The 13,990-nt window shown below is 47.0% G+C and overlaps 1 protein-coding gene across 9 annotated transcripts in view; it reads left to right on the top strand.

Annotated features, from left to right (window-relative positions):
• YTHDC2 (YTH N6-methyladenosine RNA binding protein C2) overlaps positions 1-13,990 on the top strand; it is a 1,208,271-nt gene that overhangs the window by 443,082 nt on the left and 751,199 nt on the right. For all 9 annotated transcript variants that reach the window (XM_086961045.1, XM_086961046.1, XM_086961047.1 and 6 more), the window contains one exon: positions 11,662-11,788. In XM_086961045.1, the coding sequence (XP_086817171.1) occupies positions 11,662-11,788 (127 nt within the window). The remainder of the gene's footprint in view (positions 1-11,661; positions 11,789-13,990) is intronic.

Below are 13,990 nucleotides of genomic sequence, written 5' to 3'. Positions count from 1 at the left end.
GTGGCTGCCCCTTTCTCCCTCCCCAGCTTCAGCCCCTCCCTGAGGCCGCTCTGACAGGGAGGCACACCTATCCCCGTTCACAGGCTGCTCTCTGCCGAGCCCGTCTGGTCTGTAATTCCCAGAGCTGTCTCTCTCGCTCCACCCGGTTCTGACCCTCGGATAATTTCTTCCCTCTGAGCAGCCTGCACACTGCTCCGATCATAGCTACTGTGAGCCTGTCTCTGCCCCGTGACCAGCCTCTTTCTCCCGCAGCCCCAGGCAGACAGCCTCTTCTTCCTCCCACCATTCTAAGTACACCAGACAGCGTCTGTCCTCTAGGCAGCCTCAGGCCTGGTCCTCCTCTCTCGGGGGTCTGTCTCTGAGCCCCCATACTCGGCCTCTGTCTTCCAGTGTACTGGGGTCTTGTGTCTGCTGCCTCCCGGGCCCCTCTCACGGGCCCGATCTATGTCTCCAGCCACGGCTCCACTCTTGGGGCCCTGTGCCCGTCCATCTGCTCCTGCGCACACTGGCCTCTACCTGCCAGCAGCTGCAGAGACAGTGCAGTTCTCTGCCTATCTCTGTGTCTCCCGCAGCTCCACTTCTGGGGCAGGCAGCGGCATCGCGCTTCCAGATCACAGAGCGAGGGAGCTGGAGGGCAGAGACCCGTGTTCAGTGATTTAATGTCTTCTTGTCCGTCGGACAAAATAGACACTAAATCTTCTTGCCCATTATAAAAATCTACATGGTTCGGGCGTCGGGCGATATGATTCCCCCACCCCTGGACTCTGCCCAAGATCTTAAAGGAAGAGTCAATGAGGGAAATGGGGCGATAACACCCTGGGTCCTCCCGGTTTCCCTTTTTAAAAATGGGTACGATGATGGATGTTGCCCATGTTTCGGGGAAGATTCCTTCATTTATTTCCCCAAAGTCTCTAGCTAGTACTTTGGACCAAAGAGTTGGACAGTATTTAAAAAAGTCCGCTGGCACACCATCGGGGCCAGGCGCCTTATTTTTTGTAGACTCCGTTATAGCTTTGCGGACCTCCTCCTCAGTAAACTCTACTGCAGCTAAATAATGGTCCCTCTCCATTGTTCCAGCTGTTTCATTACGCTTACCTCCATATACGTTGCTAAAATGCTGCACCCACTTCTCATCGGGAATCACACAATCTGTGACCGTATTATCATCCCCCGAAAAGAAAGAATGATTTATAATGTCCCAAAATCGTTTACTGTCTCTAAGGACAACTATAGTAAGGAGATCATTCCATGCGTTTTTTTTTATCTCATTTTTCCTTGCCTTGATATTTGCTTTATAATCCCGCCTCAAGTTTGAAATTACAACCTTGTCTCTTACCTTGGCCTTTAAGGCCCGTTTCAGAGCTCTATAGGACCGTGAGCATTTAGTGTCAAACCATTTGTGAGGCTTTGTAGGGAATTGTAATAAGGGTTTTGTGACGTCCCTGGCGGTTTGTGCACAGATGGAATCAAAAGCTGCTTTGATTTGGGGGTTTGGAGTAGTATAATCCATACAAATTTCCAGTGATCCCACAATTTTAGGCAGTAAAGTGTCCATAAACGTTCCTCCACAACCCTACCCCATTTAAGCCGTCTGCCCTGGTCACTGGGCACCGCCATGGTGCAAACCCGGGATTGTCCCACTTGTTTGCGCCATAAGTCACTCCAGTGTAACTCCACCGACAGAGGGTTGTGGTCGCTATGGGGTGAGGCAAATGCCTTATAATCTTTCACCTTTGAAATAAGGCCTGGGGAAATGAATATGTAGTCGATAACCGACCCATTTGTCGAGCCTTTATAAGTGGGTACCATCTCATTTATTCCTGTATTGAATGGTTCATACATGTTAAAACTGGCTAGCAGTAGTTCAAGCGCCTCCCCTGTTTTGGTATGTTCAAAGTGAGGGATGTCTGCTCCGTTAGGGGCCTCTGAAACACCTGAGTGGCACAGTAGTTTACATTGGTGAGTCTTAAAATCTCCCATCAAAAGGATCTCAAAAGGAATATGTGTATTTGGACTATAATTATTCAAAAAGTTCTCCAGGTGATCCACATGGTCAGTTTCTCTTTGTCCTCCCCATGCATTATAAAAATTAATTACAAGTAGGGTGCACCCTGGGGAAACAGTCCATTCTACTGTCAAGATATTGGGTGAACCTGAATCCAACTGATTAAAAGACCCCGCTAGCTCTAAAAAGAAGAGTAAAGTAAGCCCCCCTTTCGCTCTCCCTGCATTACTTGGGATTGCTGGTACTGTGAAGCTTAAAAAAAGATCTAATAGGAAGGTTGGTGAGGTGTCCCAAGTTTCTTGGATGGCGATCACCTGGTGTCTGGAGATGTAATTAACCCAAGTTGGGTCTGACCTTTTAGCTCTCGTCCCTGCGACGTTCCAGGTCAGGAATGTACATAGGGATGGAGCCACCACCTCAGGGGGTACTGGTGTTGGGGTCACTGTTGAGACTGATTGTCAGTCGTTAGTGTTTAAATCTGCTAATGGGTCAAATCGGTTTACTAGATCCAAGTTTAGGCCTTCGCTATTGTGTGTAGGTCTATTTTGCCTTACTTTACTAGATACTGTTTGCCACCCATTTCCCACTGTCCCTATGTTGGGGATTGTATTCATGTGTGTGTTAAGTCGGGTATGCCCCCTTAATGGAGGATAAAAGAACCCTAAGGGGACCGCTCTGAGGGTATCATTTTCTCGTATATCTGACCCATCCCAAAACAAGCTATTCGGGCAATAGGCGTTATCAAAATTTATCACCACACAGTCACCTTTCACGGTTTTGGCTCGCTTCCCCACCCAGCCCACCCTTCTCGCTAAAATAATGCTGGAAGAAGTGTTTGATTCTCCACTGCTGGAGTCATCACACCATTTTTTTGCCTTCCTCATAAGGGTAGCAGTGGATTCGACCTCTCCTTTTCTTAGCGGGGGGGCCCTATAAAAACTGCCACAAAAGGTACTACTGCTGGGGGCAGATTTAGGTGAATCTTACATTCTGAATGCGTATGCTCCCTTGCTAACGAAGGAAACCCCTGTGAGATATTGGATGTAAGTAGTTGAGGTTTCTCATTCATACATGGCCCTACGCTGTTTACTGCCATGGTGTTATTAATGGGTGATGGTAACACTGATTTAGCCCGCAATTTTGGGTGGCATTCAGATCCCAATGTGTGACCTTTGTGGGCACTATCAAATTTTGTAACTAATTCGTCTATCAAGACACATTTTTTTAACAATCCTTCGAGGCATGTGTTCATAGTGTCAACGATGTCCTTCGCAATGCCCACTAATAAAGGTTCAATCCGTTCCTCAAAAAGAGCATCAAGGTGATCCTTCAAAGTGTCCTCCACCACTTTTCTGACTTCGGGGTCCCCCTCTCCCTTCTTCCTCTTTTTCGATGTCGTTTTTGAGATTGCAGGTGGGTCCAGAGTCACTATGGGTTGCAAAACTTGTGGGGCACATGCTTGTGTCAAACTAGAGGCAGAAGTGGGTTTCATTATAATGACATCAGGCTCTAAGGGGATACCTTGCACTGAGGTTGGTTGTGTTGTGGTGGGAGAGACGGCTAATAAGCCCAGTTCTTCCTGTGCCGTTGCGATTTCTTTAGACAAAGCCCCAACCGCGGTGGTAAGGTAGGACATAATGGAGTCAGATTGTTTAGCAACTTTTGCCTTTTTCCCCCCTTCATCCGCAGTCACTCCATTTTTGCGCTTACCCATCTTGTCGGCAGATGTACGATGGGCGGCCCAGCCCTGCCTGGTCCTGCCGTGGACTGCCGTAGACTGTCCCGCCCTTGTCCCGGGCTTCTCCCGGGCTGCTCACGCGCGCGACTCGCGGGGCAAGAGTAGCCTCTGCCTTTTGTAGCGCCTCCAGGCGCGCTGGTCTCGTGGCAGGTGTGCGGGGTGGCCGGGGTAGCTGGGAAATGTAGTTCCCGATGGAACTACTGCCGTTGCCCTCACGGCGCTCTCGGGTGTCTAGCCGTTCCCCTCACGACGTTCTGGTAAGAGTCAAGCTGTCCCCCAGAGATGTCCCCCGCAAAAGCTTGTGCAGCCTATGCCTTTTGTAGCGCCTCCAGGCGCGCTGGTCTCGTGGCAGGTGTGCGGGGTGGCCGGGGTAGCTGGGAAATGTAGTTCCCGATGGAACTACTGCCGTTGCCCTCACGGCGCTCTCGGGTGTCTGGCCGTTCCCCTCACAGCATTCTGGTAAGAGTCAAGCTGTCCCCCAGAGATGTCCCCCGCAAAAGCTCGTGCAGCCTCTGCCTTTTGTAGCGCCTCCAGGCGCGCTGGTATCGTGGCAGGTGTGCGGGGTGGCCGGGGTAGCTGGGAAATGTAGTTCCCGATGGAACTCCTGCCGTTGCCCTCACTGCGCTCTCGGGTGTCTGGCCGTTCCCCTCACGGCGTTCTGGTAAGAGTCAAGCTGTCCCCCAGAGATGTCCCCCGCAAAAGCTCGCGCAGCCTCTGCCTTTTGTAGCGCCTCCAGGCGCGCTGGTCTCGTGGCAGGTGTGCGGGGTGGCCGGGGTAGCTGGGAAATGTAGTTCCCGATGGAACTACTGCCGTTGCCCTCAGGGCGCTCTCGGGTGTCTGGCTGTTCCCCTCACAGCATTCTGGTAAGAGTCAAGCTGTCCCCCAGAGATGTCCCCCGCAAAAGCTCGTTCAGCCTCTGCGTTTTGTAGCGCCTCAAGGCACGCTGTTATCGTGGCAGGTGTGCGGGTTGGCCGGGGTAGCTGGGAAATGTAGTTCCCGATGGAACTCCTGCCGTTGCCCTCACTGCGCTCTCGGGTGTCTGGCCGTTCCCCTCACTGCGTTCTGGTAAGAGTCAAGCTGTCCCCCAGAGATGTCCCCCGCAAAAGCTCGTGCAGCCTCTGCCTTTTGTAGCGCCTCCAGGCGCGCTGGTCTCCTGACAGGTGTGCGGGGTAGCCGGGGTAGCTGGGAAATGTAGTTCCCGATGGAACTACTGCCGTTGCCCTAACGGCGCTCTCGGGTGTCTGGCCGTTCCCCTCACGGCGTTCTGGTAAGAGTCAAGCTGTCCCCCAGAGATGTCCCCCGCAAAAGCGCGTGCAGCCTCTGCCTTTTGTAGCGCCTCCAGGCGCGCTGGTCTCGTGGCAGGTGTGCGGGGTGGCCAGAGTAGCTGGGAAATGTAGTTCCCGATAGAACTACTGCTGTTGCCCTCCCGGCGCTCTCGGGTGTCTGGCCGTTCCCCTCACGGCGTTCTGGTAAGAGTCAAGCTGTCCCCCAGAGATGTCCCTCAAAAGCTTCTCAAAAGTCTCAGTTCAACTGAGAAAAGACTTGGAAATTCGTCACATAGTGTCTTGCCCCATTCAGAAAATTCCACTAGAATAACTTGATCTCTATTGTTGGGGTAGAGTATGATGTCCAACTCCTTCTGGTGTTGCCAGCCTAGAAGATTTGATCCTTCACTTACCAGATACACTTTACCTACAGTGGCCCTTCCTTTAAAATGTATTTGTGCTACCAGGGAAATGGGATCCTTTGTGTAGTCTTGTGAAGTAATGTCAGGTTTTGTTATTTCGGTACTTTGATCTCCCAGAAATCTTTTATAATCTTCAATATTTAACAAAGTGAAGGGAGAACAAGAGTCTGTGAACATTTCTACGGTTTTGTTATCAAGGAATAGTTTACATTTGGGATATTCAGGTCTGGTACCACTGCTTGTACTTTTTACTTGGAATACAAATTTCTGGTGTTGTACACTCTCAACGTTAACTGCTTTGACTTGGCTATTGTCTCTGTCCCTACAAACTCTGGCTAAATGGCCTCTCCTGTTACACTTCTTGCAAGTGACATTTTAGGAAGAACATTATGGGCTGTTGGCCAAGTGGTTATTACTACCACATCTGTAACATTTTAGGCCAAGGTGTTCTCTCATGGATCTGTTGTAGGGTTCCCCTTTGTTTTTTTATCTTCAGAAAGTTACTGTTAGGCTCATCAACTTGTACAGAGGCCACTACCTCTTCAGTTACTTGTATTTCTTTCATGCATTTTGCCGTGTGTTCAATCGCTTGGGCTAGGGAAATCGCTTCTTCCAGTATGGGTTTTTTTGCTAATAACTTTTCCTGTATCCGACTGTTAATTGTGCATCTGACTAATTGGTCTCTTATCAGTGAGTCATTAAGTTCCCCAAAATCACACAGTTGGGTGAGATCTCTTAACAGTGCTATATAACTCTTGACAGATTTATTCTTCCCATGCACGCAGTTGAAAAATTTGTGGTGCTCTAGAACAACATTTATTTTATCAGGAAAATGTTTTTCTAACTTTATGAGAGTAATGTCGTACACATACAGGTCCTCATCCTCTTCTACCTCCGGTTCTGGCAATGTCTTGTACACTTTGCAACCATATACTCCCAAATTATGTAAAAGAATGTGCTTCTTGCGCACTGCTGAGAATCTTTCTCCACCCATGGCAATCAAATAGGACTCGAGTAATTTGGTACATTCTTTCCAGTGAATCTCTGGCTCCCCACTTTCATTTAAGAATTATGCAGGTTGACTTATGCCTGGTGTACCCATACTGAAATTGTAAAGAAAACACGAGAGAAGGAGGAAACAGAGATATGGATAAGGAGACTGCAAGAGAACCACAGAAAAGAAGCCCACAGGAGTAATAAGTGCAGGTAAAACTGGGAGAAGGAGGGATAGCAAAGGCTAGAGAAAGCTGGGGAAGAAGTAAGAGGACAGGGGAACCTTAGTAAGGAGGAGACAGAGGACAAAAGTGTCCGAGGACGTAGTAGCATGAGGATAAAATGAACGCTGTAAAAAGGAAAAGCGCAAAGTCTCTCAGTAATATACTCAGGAATCACCAAAGGCAAACTCTCACAAGAGTCAGTGTGTATAATCTGGCCAGATAACAGAACAGGAACGCCCAGATGGAAGGTAGGTGGGTGTGCGTGTCACCGTGGCAGAATACGCGGAGTAAGTAAATAGTACATAAGCTGTCCACAGTAGGGACGAACTGACAGCTGAGGGGTAGGTGACACGCGGGAGGGCGCTGGAGAGGCAACAAAAGATGGGCAGAAATAAAATGAGAGCCTACTTGGTGGCAAAGGCTGTAGTAATAGTACAGTCACGCAGTGTACACCCCACAGTAAGAATCAGAATGCTGTAGCGAAGGCACAGTCACACAGAAAACTCTACAGATAGAGACTCTCTGAGGAGACCCAGGGCAAGGAAGTATGACGTAGAAGAAACACCCAGAGTTCTCCTCATAGGCGGCTGTGATGAGGCTGGGGTGCCGGAATAGGGACTAATTTAACGCTGACAGGAACTACAGCAGGGGCTCCACAAGAGAGATCAGCGGTTCTATGTTGGAGACTGCGTCACACACCTGAAAAATGCTGTCCTCTTGCCCAAGATAAATCGAGCCGAAAAGAACTCTGAACATCTAAGAACTTCACGGGGCTCTCCAAAAGGCGGCTATAAGGAGGCTGGTGTGCTGGATCAGGAATCTTCACAATGACAGAAACTCAACTGAATCTCCGTGAGAGAAAGATCAGCAGAACCCGGTAGGAGGCTGTGTCGGGCACTCCACCACTCCTTTCTTCCTGACAGGGAAACTTCCAGCTGACATGAAACCTTCGCCTGGAGAGCCGCTGGAGAGATCAGATGACGACCAAGAGGAGGTTGTGTAGCACCTCACAGGAATCCCTCGACACAGGCGTGCACCTGACAGGACAATGTGAGCTGGCAGGCAACCCCGTCAGTGACACCGAACAGCATGAGAGGTTTGGAAATGCTCACAGCTTGGTCAATAGTCAAACCAGTCCCCCAGCAAGGATTCAAAATAGGAGATTGTAGGAGAGGAATCCACAAGTGGTATTCCGACGTTGAAAAGCTGGGAGGACTGCTTGCCTCATCAGAAGTTCAGGAGGTGCAGATGTAACAGCAAAATCTGAAATCCTTCGGAGAGAGTACAGGAAGGGGAGATGACCGGCTGCCCCCTGCATAGGATCGTCACCAGTGTTAAAAGTGCTAATGAAGAAGAAGAAGCCAAGGATTGTAAGTTTATGTCTTTATTCTGATCATCCACTCTCCACAATGAACAGTGAGGCCAACATTCTAACCTGAACTCCCAGAGCGTTCTAACCTACAGGAAAGAAGAGGGGTGGAAGGGGTGTACTAAGGGTAACAGAGAAGAGGTAAGGCAAGGTAGGGAGTATGTTACAACAAATTAGTTTTACATTTTACATTTTTTATCGGTTGTAGTTTGATTTGTATTTTATTCTCTTAGTTAACTGACATTGAATTATGATGTAGGGATGTTTTCTCTTTTTGTTAAAAAATTTCTGAAATAAATGTTTTTTTAATGGACCAAAGAATTCATTACGATCAACATTAACGCGGCATATTTATTTTTTGATTTTATCTTACCTTTTATGCCTCAGATAATGGCAGTTGCAAAAGTTGAATTCCATGACGTTAGTGTATTGCAGGTTCTTCTTCCCTTACTACATCTGTCACATGAAATGTCGCTGGCTGTCACAGTGCCAGTATTTGATTACTAAAATGCAATCAAATTGAAGCTTTCATCCAAGACACACTTGGATGCCTCAGAGTCCAGAACCACACAGCCTAGCACACAGTAATTTGGTATACTGTGACCACTTTACACTCTCTCTGCAGGACTGCTATATAAGTGCGACAGAAAAATTGCAGCTCAGGACTGTTTTTTTGTGGTATATGAGACATTAAAAAGCCATCCCAATGGTCTGGTGAGGTGAAAAAAGGAAATGCTGTCTCATCGTGTCCCAAGGGTCTTTCCTGAGCAACCTTTCTCCTTAAGTGAGTCTGAAGGCTGTCTTACATACATTTTTCAAAGCATTACAATGAAGCAAAATAATTAAACAGACAGAAAGGATTCTATCTGTAATTGGAGGTTTACTGTAGGCACTAGAATGTCATTAGTGGTGTTGGAGTGAATTTATCCCCAAAATTGGCTCCCTAGCAGTGGCAAACTTTAAAAGACCCTTATTTTGTATAGTGGTGAGTGTACCCACCTGACTTTTATATGGGGGCACTAAACCGTTTGGAAATGTCCCCATGTGCAGCAACTGTTGATCACGAATCTGCAGTGTACTCTCAAACTTTGTGTAATGGTAGATGTGAATAACAGCTTGTTGTTATTGGACATGGTCCTTTTTGCAGGGTCACACCAAAATGTTTTGCTCTCCTCCTCCTACTTTTTGCTGATTTCGTTTTTGTTGGCCTTAGAACTCTGTGCACTTTACCACTGCTGACTTGTGCTAAAGTGCTTGTGCTCTCTCCTTAACACACAGTAATATTGGCCTATCCCCAAATGGCATATTTAATTTACTTATAAGTCCCTAGTAAATTGGTACTATATGTACCCAGGATCTGTATATTGTATGCTACTAGTCGGCCTGCAGCACTGATTGTGCCACCCACTTAAGTAGCCATTTAAACCGATCTCAGGCCCGCCATTGCAGAGCCTGTGAGTGTAGTTTTAAACGGCCATTTCGACCTGGGAAAATAAACCTTTTTCTAGGCCCAAACCTTCCCTTTTCATACATATAGGTCACTCCTAGGGTAGGCCCTTGACAGCCCAGAGGGCAGGGTGCATGGTATTTAAAATGTAGGACATGTATTTGTAAGTTTTAGATGTTCTGTAAGTGAAAAACCCTTAAATTTGTTTTTCACTACTGCAGGGCATATCTCTGCCAAAGGGTAACCCTGGAGTTGCCTTATAACATCTTATAAGTAAAATTTCCAAATGGGAAGAGAGAATGTGTTCATATTTAGTGGCTTTGGAACCCTAATTTAAAATCCTAACTTATGGTGAAGCTGGATTTTAAATTACAATTCTGAAAAGTCCAATTTTAAAAAGTTGACATGATATTGCCTTTGCTGTTTGGTGCCTGCAGCCTACCTGCGCTACATGACTGATAAAGCTGACAGCTGAACTATTCCTCCCCGACAGCCACACACAGTGGGAGCTTAGGACTGACTGGATTGGCCGTCACTGTCAGGATAGGAGGTAGGAGCTGGGCTGGGCACAGCCCCACTTACACTTAAATGGACTGTGTCCTGTCTCCACACACATGACTGCATACCCCTTGTAGTTAGTCTGGAGCCAGGGCAGGGAATGCAGTGCATTTGTGCCCTTCAAAGATAAGCCTCTAGAAGCTTCCCCCTTCCCCCTCTTAAAAAGCACAATTCCCTAAAAAAGACAGACCTGAGACACCAACTCTTCAGTGCACTTCTGGATCTGTCTATACTCTACTAGAAAGAGGGACTGCTGTGCTGTTGAAGGATTGCCATTTCAGCTGGACTGCACTCTGCTGGACTCCTGCTTTGCTGTGCTGACCTGCTGCCCTCTTGCCTGGGTGAGAAGGACTGGACCTGGATCTCTTTAACCCAGAGTGATTCCAAAGGCTAGTTGGCTGTCCTTCTGAACTGAAGCCTCAGGGGACATATCAAGCTTCCAACACCCATGTATCTGTCCCTGGTCACTGCCATCTGTGAGGCTACCCTACCAAGTGGTGCCACCTTAGTCCTGGACCCTTGGAAGTGGGCTTACGGTGCTCTACCAGCCTCTGTGCATCCTGTGGAACCGACTCATCTCCTCTGCTGCGCAGCTCAACCCTGAGCAGAACTGACGCATCTCTGAAGATGCAGGGATTAGGCTCGTCGCAAGGACTTGATTCACCGCCGCAATTAGCATCACCTTCGGAACCACCGCTGCATGACGCACCCTCAGCGCAGGCCCACATATCTCTTGTGGACAGTATGTTTGAAAACGGACTCCACATCATAGCTCTTCGGAACCGATGCATCGCCCTGACTTTACCCAATACTTGATTCCGGACTTCGCATTGCAAGCCCTGTTGACAGGATCCTTGCCATAGACCCAATAGGATCTCACACCACAGTCTCTCTGCAACTCTCAACCAACGCATCACTTTGGCTGCACGACGCATCCCCAGCATGAAACCTCAAAAAGCTCCGCAACCAGGATTTAAGGTACTTTATTAAGTGGGCCTAACTGCATCCCTGTAGCCAGTCTGCGCTCCATGGTGGTCGGACAAAACATGAGCCTTTGTGGTCCGCCGGAAACAGCTATCCAAAGTTGGCGCTTTGTGCTTTTGACGCTGTTATCCCTAGAAATTTCATAATGTTATATCTCCGGTTCTACTAATTGGTATTTTGTTGTTTTAGTCCTGTTTTATTTATTAAATTAAGCTCTATTATTTTTAATCTGGTGTGGGATCTTTTTGTGTTGTTTTTTTACTGCTTTACTGTTAGAAGTGTTGCACAGATAATTTACACAATTCCTCTAAGTTAAGCCTGACTGCTCTGTGCCAAGCTACCAAGGAATTGAGCGGAGGTTAATTTGGGGTTTGCTTGTGCCTTAGCCTGACAAGGAGTGTGGTTGCCGCTTGACCAGTGCTCACAACCCAGTCAACCAACAACCCAATTTCTTACAGTTTTGTATCTAGCCAGAATGTAATATCAATAATAGAAACTGACAGTGTGGAATGTAATTATGTCTCTCACACCCTATTAGTTTTTTCATTGTTTTCGATATCCTAGTATCTGTAGCCTCATGATTGGCACAGACTTGTGCTTTGATTTGTAATAACAAAATCAAATAAATTAAAAATGTATTTTCATTTGCATTTTAGTTGACTACAGACACAGTGAAACCAGTGCAACCCCACTTATGGTTGCTGCAGGACGGGGTTTCTTAAGTCAAGTGGAACAATTGATCAGTATGGGAGCTAACGTTCACAGCAAATCGTCAAATAACTGGTGACTCTTTTATGTGTTTCTTTTTATCCAATGTAAATTGCAAATTGTGTTTTCTACTAGGAATTTCATGAAAATAGAAAGTTGAGTGACTAAGGGAACTTATCCTTTTGTGAACAAAATAAGTAATTCCAAATGTAAATCCAATGTCGGAGGAAGCAGATATATTTTAATTCTTTGATCAAGCTGTATCAATCAAGATTGTTTCTTGAACAATGGGTTCACAGTCAGTACTAATACAGACTGTGTAGCACTGACTTGTAGAATAGATGTGTATAAAGTAGTTCCCAATGAATAGCATGTTTATTTTCATGAGTAAAGGAGAGTATTGTGTTTCCTAACCCTTCAATATCTTACTTGATTTAAATTATGTTAGTAGTCTTTGTTTAGTACTATTCTCACTTTTCAGAGATGTTTCAGTGAGGCGCTTGAATATAACCCTCGTGCACACAGACCGCACAACCATTATGTTTTATTTCTAATGCTTACTTACTTCAGTTTCCTCACCTTAAGTATGTTCCCAGGCACCAGACAGGACCATGAGATTTTCAAGCTATAGCTCCCAGGTGCATACAAGGTGGCATCACACTGCTCTCCTGTTCCTGGAGTGGCAGAGTCAAACTGCATATAGGATCAGCTTTGCACACTGACATCAGTTCCTTCCTTTCCGAGCCCTTCAACACAGAATTGGAGCTCTTCTGCTAACTTGTTGGTCTTCCAGCATCTACATTTCTCAGTTTGCCAGGGAATATTGCTTTCCTCAAGAAATGAGAGGATTTAAGCCATGCTGCGACAGCAGGAAATAGATGTTAGTTATGACCCCCTCAACACTTGTCTATGGTGCCTGAAATCCGGTGAAGACTTGTAGTTGTACTTGAAGGTACTCTGATTCGCTTACGGGTGATGAGGGAGTGGACAGCGAAGCCATAGGCCGGTGAACATGAGAATAGATCGCGTTTGAAACTGTGGTTCCTCTCTAAGTCACAGGAGTGCTCTCACCACAAGTGGTTTGGCTGGTCCCGCACTCATTGTCGGTCCTACTCGCGGTCCTCCGGTAAGTTAAAATCCAAAGCAGATCACAAGTGGAGGAAGGCCAAGTGGGATTCGTCCCCTTCTCCACACTCAAAGCCAGGCAAACAGCAGTTCAGCCGTTTGCCTCCCGCATCTACCAACTCCAAGCCCGTTCTACAGTTGGTCTTGGTTCACCAATTCCCTGGGCCCTTAACAACCCTGCAACAGATAGAGGCCTTGAAGGCCATGCTAGAATTTTCAAGATGCTACTTGCTCCCTTGGAGCTACAGAGGCCTGTATTTGCACTTACGCCAGCGGGCCTTCCCACAGCACCCTCTCCAGCCCTGTGCCGACGCCGTCCTGACATCACTCAGGTCAAAAGATCCTCACTAATCCCTTCCATACCGGCCCTGATAGCAACTCTGCCTGCATCTGTAGCAATCCTGGTGCCACTCCAAACATATGTTGATGCCAGGCCTGTGTAGCACTACTAAATCACTTAGGTGCAGCCAAACATGATTAATCCTGACTCCCAGCTTCTCTCAAGACATCGGTATTACCAGAGGCTAGAAGCCCTGTTCTTCTTCAATTTGGATGCTGTACAAGGCTTACAGCATGTTTTAGACAAAGGTGACGAGATCTACAAACTGCTCCTCACTCACTACACATATGAAAAGCTTCAGATGGACGTGCAGAACAGATCTACCCTCAAGGACTGTTACGATTGTACCTGCTTCACCTGAGCCAGATTAAGCCCCCATTGGCATAAGTAGAGAAGTTGGGGGCAATAATCTGACCTTACCATTGTTTCTGGAGTGTAACACCTTCAGCAAGAGTTGTATGGGATTCCTGGAGCAGGGCTATCTAGAGCCTCTCATTTGGGGAAGGAATTCTGTATCATTTGTTTGGAATATGCATCCTCCTAAAATTCCATGTCATCAGAGAAAAACAATTTACATGTACCATAGAGCCAGTGGTGGTACAAACGTTTCCTGTCTCCTTCCTGAACCCTCCCCTCTGTTTGCAAAGAGGTCCCTGGATGAAGCCCTCTGCCTTCAACCAAAGGAAGACAAACCTGGTTATCAACAATAATATTGCTAGGGACAAAGGTCAATGACCAACTGTCATAACTAAACAGAGAAACCAGTTATCATTATGTGGGTTATGTTGAGTGACTAGTTTCAAATTGGAGGC

This window comes from Lissotriton vulgaris, chromosome 3_1, assembly GCF_964263255.1.
Source record: "Lissotriton vulgaris chromosome 3_1, aLisVul1.2, whole genome shotgun sequence".
NCBI classification, from domain to species: domain Eukaryota; kingdom Metazoa; phylum Chordata; class Amphibia; order Caudata; family Salamandridae; genus Lissotriton; species Lissotriton vulgaris.
This window is presented reverse-complemented; position numbering and strand designations above follow the sequence as displayed.